General features: G+C 42.7%; 1 protein-coding gene across 2 annotated transcripts in view; it reads left to right on the plus strand.

Moving 5' to 3' along the window:
• The window catches only part of LOC146673012 (cytidine monophosphate-N-acetylneuraminic acid hydroxylase-like), a 43010-nt gene that overhangs the window by 20091 nt on the left and 10634 nt on the right, over positions 1-12285 (plus strand). Inside the window, exons 5-11 of one of the 2 annotated variants that reach the window (XM_085401484.1) lie at positions 8219-8409; positions 9186-9266; positions 9369-9435; positions 9549-9630; positions 9709-9846; positions 10221-10356; positions 11125-11268. In XM_085401484.1, coding sequence (XP_085257610.1) covers positions 8219-8409; positions 9186-9266; positions 9369-9435; positions 9549-9630; positions 9709-9846; positions 10221-10356; positions 11125-11268 — 839 coding nt within the window. The remainder of the gene's footprint in view (positions 1-8218; positions 8410-9185; positions 9267-9368; positions 9436-9548; positions 9631-9708; positions 9847-10220; positions 10357-11124; positions 11269-12285) is intronic. The other variant, XM_085401485.1, reaches the window with a different exon arrangement.

The raw sequence follows: 12285 nt of genomic DNA on the forward strand, positions 1-12285 counted from the left end.
CAAGAAGCTCTCTGCTTGGAGCCCCCTTGATGCAAAGTCGGCAGGATTCAGTGAGGTGTTGATATACCTCCATTGCTCTGGACTGGAGCATTTCAAGATGGCATCCACACGGTTAGCAACAAAGGTACGGAATCTACTTGTTTGATTGCTGATATACTTGAGTACCGTGGTACTATCTGACCAAAATACAGATGGTTGGAGCGGAAGCTGCAATTCAGACGTCAGAACCCTGTCTATGCGTGCTGCCATGGTTGCTGCGGTAAGTTCCATGCGGGGAACTGTAATGGGCTTAAGTGGGGCCACTCTTGCCTTTCCCAACATGAATGCGCAGTGGACTTCGTTACGGCTGTTCCTCTGTAGCAAGTAGCTTACTGTACCGTAGCCCTCTTCACTGGCATCAGCAAAGTGTTGCAGCTGATTGTATACTGACTCTCCAAAGCCCACAGGTTTAAAACATCTTGGAACGCTTATGTTCCCTAGCTGGCGGAGCTGGGTCTTCCACTTGAGCCACTTGTGAGCTAGGTCTGCAGGTATGATGACATCCCAGCCAATCTTTCTCCTGCAAAGCTCTTGCAGAATCTTCTTTGCTTGAAGCGTGACTGGTGACAAGATACCCAGTGGGTCGTAGACAGAACTCACAGTGGACAGAAGGTTCCTCCGAGTGGGTGCCTTGTCCGGCATTACAATCTTGAACCTGAAGCTGTCAGATTGAATACACCATTGGACTCCCAGCGCTCTCTCAATGGGAAGTGTGTCCTGATCCAGATCGAGATCTTTAACCTCCGATGCCCTTTCTTCTTCTGGAATAGCAGACAGAACTGCTCTGCTATTGCTTATCCATTTTGTGAGCCTGAATCCACCCCTCTGACATACAGCTCTAAGAGTGTGGTATAACTGTATGGCTTCCTCTTCTGAGCTCACAGCCTTTAAACAGTCGTCCACATAGAAGTTGTGCAGGACTGCGTCAACCGCTTGGCTGTTGGCTGGATCTCGGTTGTCTTCAGCACATTTACGCAGAGCAAAGCTGGCGCAGCTTGGTGACGAAGTTGCACCAAAAATGTGAACCACCATCTTGTACTCCACCATATTCTGAGTAATGTCACCAGATGTCCACCACAGGAACCGAAGAAGGTCAGAATCCTCATCAGGCACCTTTACTTGGTGGAACATTGCTTCCACATCTGCCATGATGACCACTTCTTCTTGTCTGAACCGGATAATTACCCCCAGAAGGGTACTGGTAAGATTTGGTCCTTGTAACAGCTGATCATTTAAGGTGGTGCCTTTGTACGATGCTCCACAGTCAAAGACCACTCGAAGCTTGTGTTTCTTGGGATGGTAAACTCCGTGGTGCGGTAGGTACCAAACCCTTCCATCGTCACGATCAAGGTCCTGTTCTGGCACTTTCACTGCGTAACCGTTGGTTATGATGTTACTCATGAAAGCCGAGTATTCTGCGTGGAATGAAGTATTCCTCTCCAACTTCCGCTTTAGGTGTAAGGCACGTTGCTCAGCCACTTTGCGGTTGTTGGGCATCTTAATGCGCTTGTTCCGCAATGGCAGAGCGATGCTGTAGTGTCCGTCCACAATAGTAGCTGACTCTGTCGCTATCTCCAGAAACTGCAAATCCTCTCTTGACATTTCTTGTTTCTCGTTTCTTTCATGCTCAGGGAAGTCACTTTTAAACTGCTGGTCCCAGAGCTCATCCAGTTTGCTAACTGATATTCGGTTTGCTGCAACCTGAATCAGTCCGCATGATGCCCTTTGGGAACTGCTTCCTTGGAGGGGTTCGCTGATGGTCCAACCGAGCCTTGTCTTCACAGCATATGGACCACCATTCTCGCTGGCTATAACTTGCCAAGGTTCAACAGCTTTAGGTGCATTAGCCCCGATTAGCAGTCCAATCTTTGCTTCAATCCTAGGTATAGACACCTGCTGAAGGTAGGTCCACCTGTTCACGTAGTCTTGAGAAGGAGCATTGTCGGCAGAAGCAGGAATGTCACTGTGACTGTACATTTCTGGCAACTCAAAGAAGTCATTGCTGTCTAAGCTGCTTATTTCCAACCCAGACACAATGTGGCTACCGACGACCTTTTCCTCTCCCATTGTTTTCAGCAAAATGTTTGTCTTCCTGCCAGACAAGTTAAGCTCATGCATTAACTCTTCAGTACAAAAGCAGGCAGTACTGCCAGGGTCCAGAAAAGCATAAGTGTGTGTCACCTTTTGTCCTCTTTTAGGTTTCACTTGTACTGGAACTATTGCCAAAATGTGCTCTGTTTTCTCTGCAGCGTGAGCAGGTGCTTCCATTTCAACAAATCCATTCACGATTGACTCTGTTTGGTCTTCTCTTTCTAATGATTCCACTTCAGAAGCTACCCTTTTGCTTGTAGCACTGGGCTTAGTCTTCATGTGTAACACTGTGGGGTGCGGTTGTGGACAAACCTGACAACTTGCTTTTTCTTGGCACGAACCACTCATGTGTCCCTGCTTAAGACAGCTGAAGCATAGTCCTTTAGTTCGCATGAAGTCAATCTTTTCCTTATGAAGTGACTTCTTCATCCTCTTGCACTGTTCCATGGTGTGCTCTTCACCACGACAGAAAAGACAGGGTTTGGAAAATGCACACACCTGCTTCCCGCTGACCTTGTTCCTTTCTTTAGAGGGTACGTCCTGTGTAGTGGTGATAGTTGCAGCTGCAGTGAATCCTTTTCTGTTTCCACTTCTCCTTTGCAACCTCTCATCCACTTGCCCTCTAACTTGGACCTTTAAGGTGCTGTCCTTTATATCACCGAACAATGGATGCAAAACTTCTTTGGCCTGCTTATTGACAAACTCCGCCAGATCTGCAAACGTGACTCTGCGTTTTGCCTTGTCTAAGACCCCACAAGCATATGTTCTCCACCTTTCTCTCAGCTTGTACGGAAGCTTGGAAACGATAGCACGCATGTTGGCCGTGTTGTCCAACTCCTCCATGTACTCCACATCCATCATTGCATTACGACATCCAGTAAGATAGAGGCCGAAAGCATGCAGAGCCTCTCCATCATCTGACTTGATGGTTGGCCAGTTAAGAGCCTTGTGAATGTATGCCACTGATATCTTGTAGGCATTTCCAAAGTGCTCTTCCAACAGTCTCTTAGCCGTTTGATATCCATGTGTAGGTTCCATATGAAGACAACTCCGTATCAATTCTCGTGGTTGCCCACTTGTGTATTGTTCCATGTAGTACAATCGATCCTTGTCGCTCTCTGTTCTGTCCTCCACACCATGTTCAAAAGCTCGCATGAACAGCCGATACTCTAATGGGTCCCCTTTAAACACAGAAATGTTCTGCGGGGGCAACGTAGCTAACTTCTGTTGCTTAGTTAGCGCTTCGACCACATCCTGTAGAGCACTTGGTGTCTGCGATGGCTGGTAGGTAACAGTGTGTGTTTGCTGTGCGTTTTGGAGAATGTTCTTCTTCTGCGCTTGTCTTTCTCGCGTGGGGGATGGGCTATTTGACTGCTGTGAAGTAAATAAATCTCCAACCTTATGCGATGCCACGTAGGAGTTCATTCCATCCCGGGTGGATACGCGACTGGATGCCTTGGATGCACGACTTTCGTATTCTGATAAGATCTTGATCTTTGCCTCATTTGCTGCAAGAGCTGTTTGTATTTCTAGCTCCTCCTTTTCAGCTTGGAGCTTAGCCTCCCTTTCCTCCAGCAAGCGTTTCTGTCTTAAAGACGATGCCTTAATCAATAAGGTAGCTCGCTCCACCTCTGCCTTCATGCGTGTGGACGACACCGATGACGAAGCGCAGGAGCCGCGTTCTGAAAATGCCTTATCACTGCGTTTTGAGACAGATGCATTAGATACGCTGTCAGATGGATCCACATCTTCATTGCATTTTTCAGCCTCCACAGCACGCATGGCCATCTTGTCAATCCAAGCCGAAGCTGTCTCAGCAAAAGCCTTAAAGGAATCAGCCTTAGGTTCAAACCAATTTTCCTGGTCTTTAGTTAAATCCTCCTCCGGCATTTGCTGGAGCACCTCTTTAACATTTGTGTTCAAGAGGTGCCATCTTGTCAATCCAAGCCGAAGCTGTCTCAGCAAAAGCCTTAAAGGAATCAGCCTTAGGTTCAAACCAATTTTCCTGGTCTTTAGTTAAATCCTCCTCCGGCATTTGCTGGAGCACCTCTTTAACATTTGTGTTCAAACCACAAAACTCTCCAAACCGCTCATTAAAATCCTTCATTAACTGTGTTACTTCTGTTAGGCTGGTATCACATTCATTTTCCATCAGCTGGCGCACTTGTTTCACTGTGCCTGTTAATTTGGCTAGCTTGGCCTTCCGTAAATTGATAACACGTTGCAGCCTTTCCTCCATAGCTTTAGGTGTGATTTTCACCGCCCTAGCTTCCATTTCTGCTACTGTGTCTTCTTCTTCGTTGTTCATGCTATTAATTTCCCAAATAGCAACAACAAAATCCTTATTTTATCATCCAAAAATCATGCAGGTTGGCTACCACACAGCTCAGCATCCACCATGACTCAGCACTTTTTTTCCTCGTGAATTAGCTCCACTTACTCACGTTTGTTGTCGCTGCAGCAGCTCGGGTTTTTTCCTTCTTTAGTCGCGTCAATTACTCCACAACAAGCGGGTTTTCCTACAAAATGTGTAAGCCGTGAGACCAGTTTTCCCGTGATTCACTCGCATACGTCAGTTTGAAGAGGAAAAAGAACTCCACGGGACTCCGATGTGAAAAGATGTAACAAAAAATTTATTCCACGGTTTTGCATCTTACAGGAGTGGTCAGGTTTAACTTGTCCTCAACAAAATAACATACTACGGTAGGAAAACCGTGTGGCTCTGTTCTACCCTGCTGCCCCGTATATCTTATGCCGTGTTAACTCTTTTTCTCTCTCTCCCCCCTCCCGCACCGCATGCACTAATTGGCATATATCCGTGATGCCCGGATTTTACTATAAACACCAGTCTTTAAGGCACATGTATACATGGTACTACATAACCTAGTTCCACCATAAACATGCATCTATTTCCTAAAATTATTAATTACACAACAAGCTTAACAACAGCGAAATATAAATACTAAACATATGAACTATCTTAACTTGGCTCCTACACATTGAAGGTTGTCGGGAGGGGCCGTGCTGACACCTGCTAGCAGAAAGCATCATGCCCTTCCCGTCTTTTAAATGCACTTTAGAACAGCAAGCAGCAACAGTACATATGAGCAGGTGGAGAAAGGTATGGGGTCTTCACACACACCCGTTCTCTTTTTGCCATTGGGGGTGGGGGCTGGGAGGAGGAGTTGGCTGTCTGGTTGGGGTCTGGGATGCTCGGCCTCCCTGCTACTGCTTGTCTCCACACAAGGGAAAAGGGCAACATCTCCTGGGTCTAGGGGCAGATTGCCCCTCCTGGGGCGACGGTACCTGGACGTGGGGGTATAGAATATGTTTGGGGAGTGTGACTTTGTCTACAGTGTTCATTTCTGTTTGTCTCCACATTAGGCAAGGGCTGCGTATTTACATGAGGGTGGGAATGCACGCTTGTGCCTGTGTGTGCCTGTTTGTCTATGTCTGTGTGTTAGGTTACATCTTAGACTCCATCTCTCTGTGAACATCTCAGCCCCCCCAGGTGTAGGGGCCTATCACCCCCCACCACACTCCCTGCCGGTGGCCCTCAGCCATCGGTGCATTGGTGGTTCTTGGCATCCGGGGCTGGGCGCTCAGTTATATACCAATTCACTCCCAGTGGCTCTTGGCTGCTTGACAAGGCCTGGTTCCCCCTGTGGCTTCTGCTCCGTGGCTGCTGGGTGACCCCAAATCTGGGGCTCTCCTCAGCTCTTTCCAGGAGAGGGTGCGGCTGCCCCTCCGTTGGTCCTCCTTGGGCTCTCGTGCTCTGGGGGACCTCTGGATGTCTAGGGCCTGGATCTCCTCCATGCCTGCTTCATGCCCTGGGAGATGGGGCTATGGCTCCCCAAACCCTCTAGCAGATTGTTGCATTGACAAACCTTTTAAATACAAGCACTCTCATCCACACAGGTGTACACACAGGTGCTCATAGACACAAACTATACCTTTCTTGGCTATTACCTCAAAGCACATTGTGCGCTGTCAGTCTTATATGCTGCACAATAACATTCAATATTTAGTATTTACTGTTGCTTACACTTATCTAGGTTATTGCAATGGTGTTGTGTTTACTACACTGAACAAAAATATAAACGCAACACTTTTGTTTTTGCTCCCATTTTTCATGAGCTGAATTGAAAGATCTGAAACATTTTCTACATAAGACCCATTACTATCAAATATTGTTGACAAATCTGTCTAAATCTGCGTTAGTGAGAACTTCTCCTTTGCCGAGATAATCCACTTTTAGATAAGCCGCTTTTACAGCTGTGGCTCCAGCAAACATCAACTGATACTAGAAATTAAAATCGAATGAATTATAACAACAGCTGATCAAGCTTAAACGTGCTGCTGTTGTTTAGCGCGATAAACAAACAAGAGAGAAAAGCCGATCATTGATCAGTTTCATGATTGAAGTTGCAACAGGCGAGAGAATGACAGGGGAGGTTGCATATCGACAGAATAAATCCAGCTTTGTGTCTTCTTCCATTCTACCTGAAGTACGGGACAAACTGTGTTCCTTTTCGGCTCAATACGAAACGCATAATATTTTCTCTGAACGTGGGACGATTCCATTTGTACGGAACGGCTGGGAACTCTACGAACTAACCCTTATGAATAAAATAAAGTTCAACATCAGTAACTTAGCGCGCACACAGCTGTATAGAAACTCGTAACTCGTACTGCGTGCTGCTAGTACGCAGTACGAGTTATTGTAACTGATTGTAAAAAGTCAGCACAACGAAAATAAACTACACCTAAACTCGGTTTATATCTGACCCAAATGGAGTGCAGTTCATAACTTCTTACCTGAAATTCAGTTAACCTGACACAGCCGCCTTGGGTCTGCTTCTCCTGCCTTCAATTTCCTGATCCATGGCTGCCATCTGTTTGAGGCACCACAGGTCGATCGGCGGCTGCCTCGCCGCCTCGTGTGTGTCTTTTTCCCGCATGTGCTTTCTGTCATACACCGGTGGCTAGCTGCCCTTTGTTGGAGCGCCGCTTAGCCACCACGAGAAAACTCAGTTATTTTCCCACATTAACCAGCATCTGGACAACCACCTTTCACTGTTTATACCATTACTAAAATGAATAAATGAATCATCGGCCCATATAAACAAAAAATAAGTCCAGCTGAGACGAACACTATTTGTGAGCGATCGGGGGTGAAATGAGTGTGAGCAGCCTCACTGAAATCCAAGCCCGGGTGCTTTTGAGCGAAGCTAGCTAGTCGCGCTAGCTAGCTAGCAAGAACTGTTGCTAATATGGGATGTCTTGATAAAATGAGCAGATATTTGAAGTTTACACAGCTACATTCTCGCCTGAAAATATCTTAAAAGTTTATTTTGTGACCTAGAAACACGAATAAGAGGAATATAAAAATGAGGTGGCAGCTGCCATTGTTTCACTCGGTAGAGGCGTACTATTTGTGGGATATGGAGTTTTCCACCAAGCATACACGCTTTCGCTTACCGTATATATTCAATGGTTCGCGCAACCTTAAAACTTCCAATGGCTCCTGAAAGCAGCGATGCTGTGCGCACCGTTGATTTTGTCGTCATTACGGTAATCCAAATAAGGGTAGACAGGGTGTACCACTCCCAGCATACCACTAGAGAGAGCCAACACACCACAAATGAAGTCTGTTTCTATGGGGCCAAAAGATGAATCTTTCCCAATTTGCACTTAAATCTAAATATTTAAAAAACTATAAAAGTCATAAACACCAAAAGTCATAGCATACTAGTCCAGATCCAGCCGCACAAAATGATATAACATATGTAACCCTTGTCTCAAAACTGTGCAACAGATAAGCGTGGGAAAATTTGCAGTAAAATATTAATATTTAAAAAACTATAAAAGTCATAAACACCAAATGAACCTTGTCTCAAAACTGTGGGGCGAGTTACGCGTCAAAATTTTAGGCGGAGGATTGAGAATAAGAATAATAAATCCGACGAATAGTAATAAGTGTTCCTCTTGGCATAGGCGCACTTAATAATAATAATAATGAACTAAGAGTGAAAAGTACATCAAGTATAGTCTCCAAAACATAAATTTTCTTTTACTTTCCCCTCAGGTGACATACTTCACCCATGCCTGCATAGAGCTACAGCTTGGCAAGAGAAGGTTCATGTTCGACCCCTGGTTGAAGGGTCCTGCGTTTGCCAGGGGCTGGTGGCTTCTCCATGAGCCTCCAGCAGACGCCCTGGACAGGCTTTGTGGTGCAGATCTCATCTACATCAGCCATATGCACTCAGACCACCTCAGGCAAGCTCTGCTAATATTGTTAAATACATAAAAATATGCATTACATATTACTGCCATTTTTGTTTGAAGTAAATGATTCAGAGCAAACACAGTATAGTATCTACAAACAGTTTTTGCTTCAGCTGTTCTATTCATCTTGATTACACAGAATTTTATTGATTTCTTATGGCGCAATATTGTAATTTACATTACAATACTTGATCCATGACCAGCTGCAAGCAAAATCAAAAAGAGGAAAACAGCACCAGCTGCATACAGTCACAGTAAAGAGAAGGTATACTGTCCTTAAATTAAAGCATGTAAAAAGACTTTTACATCCTTTAATTAAAAAATAATTATAATTAATTACAAATTATTACAAAAGTAATGTAGAGCACTCTGCAATCTGGCCAGTCAGTACAGTGTACTTACTCTCAGAAACAAAATGATCAGTGTAAAATTACCAAAATTACCACTACTAAAATTACTTACTTAAACTTAAAATGTTTTACACAATATTTCAATTTACTTAAAGAATAATTATTTTTTGTTTCACGTAAATGTCTGACTTGGTATTATGTTAATCTAATGTAGCCAAATTTAAGTACTTCTATTCTCTGCTTTGAACAGCTCTTCAGAGCCCCTGAGAGAAATAAAAACATTTTTGGAACGTTAAATATTTTTATTCCTACTGGCTAGAACCTCAAATACAAAATCTACAAAGAGACCAACTTTCAGAAATGAAGGGTGTTTATATTTACAGTGCAGGGCACTGACTTTTTCTGTTTCCTTTATAGTTATCCCACACTGAAAGTGTTGGCAGAAAGAAGGCCGGACATACCGATATATGTCGGTGACACATCCAGACCAGTGTTTTGGTTAGTAATGAAGTGGAGCTGAATTGTCCCCATAAATTACAGAGGGAATAAATTATCCAATGTTGGTCTGTTATTCACATACGGGTATCTCCGCTGTGACAGGTATATAAAGGAAAGCCAAGTTAAGCTGACCAATATTAAAGTCCTTCCCTTTGGTGTTTGGCAAAATGTAAGTCACTGCCTCTATCATTTGTTTAAGAGGAATTACAAAAAAACATTTTGTATATTAAAATCATATGATTTCCATAAAGAAGTAAAAATGAATCTTGCTGTCTCACTCAGATTGATGATCACCTGAGATTTATGATCCTGATGGATGGGGTACATCCTGAAATGGACACCTGCATCATTGTTGACTACAAAGGTGTCATTTTGAATAATATAATTACTTGTGCTGTAAAAATAAGTCTGATTATAATATAAAATGTTGTTTTTATTGCAGGTCATATGATCCTCAACACTGTGGACTGCACCAGACCGAATGGAGGAAGGCTACCACAAAATGTGGACGTGATGATGTCTGACTTTGCTGGAGGAGCTTCTGGATTCCCCATGACCTTCTATGGAGGGAAATACAGCGGTGAGCCCGAGTTAGGTTTGCTTAGTTAGGTTTTACCTCCACCTACACACAACAGCATCTATGCTGGAATCTTTGATGGTTACATGTAGCTCTTTTAGCGATGTAAGAACGGACTTGTCAAACTGATATGTTGTGATTGTATTGTATTGTATCTTTATTTGTTTCAGACATATAAAACAAAAAAACAATATATACACACACTACATATATTTTCATTTACAGATACGAATATATATGTAGATATACACACACACGTATGTGTTCAGATAAACAAAAAAGTAAAATAATGAAATAAAACAAAATCAACAGTGATCAACAGTGTCAAAGTGCACCAAACTGCTGAGATGAAGCAAATGTTGTTGATGTGTTTCCAGATTCCTGGAAGGCAGAGTTTATCAAGAATGAGAGGAAGAAGCTGCTGAATTACAAAGCTACACTGGTGAAATCCCTGCAGCCGAGGATCTACTGCCCATTCGCTGGATACTTTGTGGAGGCTCATCCATCAGACAGGTAGAGTTTGTAATAAGGGTTTGCACAGCATCAGAGATGACTTAATAAAGTGCAGAGCTTTTTGGTTTTGAACTACTTTTATGTTCCCTGGCAGAAGAATCCTCACAACAAAGTTAGCTGATCTGATCTAAATTCCAAGGCCAAAGCTGATATGTAGTTCATCTGGACAAGTTAATATTTAAAACACAACTATGTACAATAACAAACAAAACAGGGTTTGGTCTATATATGGGCTCCTTTTTCTATCTATTCCCTGTTTAATTGTAGCTCTGTTTCAGCTGTCTATGAGCTGATATGCAGTTTATGTTGACAAGTCAATCTACAACCATGACTCCACTTTGATGAGCTGCTCCTTTTATACTGACCTGTGTTTATAACTGTCAGCAGCTTAGATTCATTTATCATTGATTTTAAGATTTTCTATCAGGTTTTTTTTTTAACGTTACAAAATTCTCCCAGTCTTGTTTTGCTGCTGCTTCGATGTTTGTGAAATGTATTGTTAGCATAAGACCTTTAAACTGAAGACTTTTTTTTTCTCTTTGATTCAATACATTTGTTATGTTATTAAATAAGGATGTGATTAACATTATTTACATCATACACAGCATTCATGTTTTCTGGAAACATGGTTGTACAACACAGTTGTGGCCTTATGTTTTGACAGTGACACTACTGCTAATGACTGTCAAGCTAAACACATGAGACCTAATTTGTGCTTTATGTGTCCCTTTACTTATGTGTCTGTTTGTACTGTGTGTTGGTTGGAAGATACATAAAGGATACGAATTTCAAAAACAGTGCAGAGGACCTCAATGCACTCATTAATAAGCTTGCACCGGCAATCAAAACTTGGACACCGCAGCCAGGTGCTGTGCTGGACCTCGGCCTCGCTCTGAGAGACCCCACCAACAGGTTGGAATAGCTCACATGTTTATCTATGTTTTCCATTCCTGGTCGATGTGGGAAAGAAAGAGACTGATATTCCATCTTTGTAATACAACTACATAAAACACAGAAATTTAAACAGTAATGTCAGTCTCTACAATGCCAGTGTATAAACAGATCATTTTGTTTCTGAGAGTCTGATGAGGAAAAAAATCTCACTGTCCAAATATTCATTGTCTGCACTGCAAATGTAAAAGTAAAATGTGTCACTTTTATTGATTTTTCTTTGAGCTGTAGCTTCAGCCCCGTCTTTTTCCCGTTTTGATGTAAGTGCCCAGTAAATGTATATGACTTTGATTCTTACTGACAAGCTACTGCTACTCAATTATTTCATGTAAAGGAGAAAATCCAAATCTGACTGCATTTGCCTATGTTGTGTGATAACATGATGGCATTATTTTTTTTAAAGAGTTATTATCATTATAAGGAGCACAGGCAGGATTAGTAACTTTCCAAATATACAACAGGGGTCTCAAACTTAAATGAGATGTGGGCCACTGCTGGCATTGTCATGTCATTGTATGCCAGTTTAGTGTTCAAGTAAAATGGTACTACAAAACAAACAAACAAACAAACAAGAAACAACGACTAATAATTGTGAAAATGTAGCCTTTTGTTTTGGTTTGTTTGGGGTTTTTGTTTTTTCAGATATTGTATAATAAGACAAAACTGCAAATGTGAATGCAGATTTTTTTTCCTCCCTCTTAACTAACTGAAGCCTTTCATTGAACTACCAAATAAACACACTGGTACTCTCTTTGTGGCAGCACTTCGGCTATCATTTTGTTCTTATTTAACAAAATAAAAATGCAGACATAAGTGTACACATTAGTTTTTGACTCTCACTGAACTAACACAGCCAGTCACTCAGTATGTTTGTACTCTCTGCTCATATTGCCTTCATATGGCTGCAAGTGGTCCCTGGGCTATGAGTTTGAGACCCCTGTAATACATCATGTAAACTGCACATGCAAGTGCTAAATG

Source organism: Rhamphochromis longiceps, linkage group LG3, assembly GCF_057381845.1.
Source record: "Rhamphochromis longiceps isolate RC_006_pf linkage group LG3, R_longiceps_female_GT1.1, whole genome shotgun sequence".
NCBI lineage: Eukaryota > Metazoa > Chordata > Actinopteri > Cichliformes > Cichlidae > Rhamphochromis > Rhamphochromis longiceps.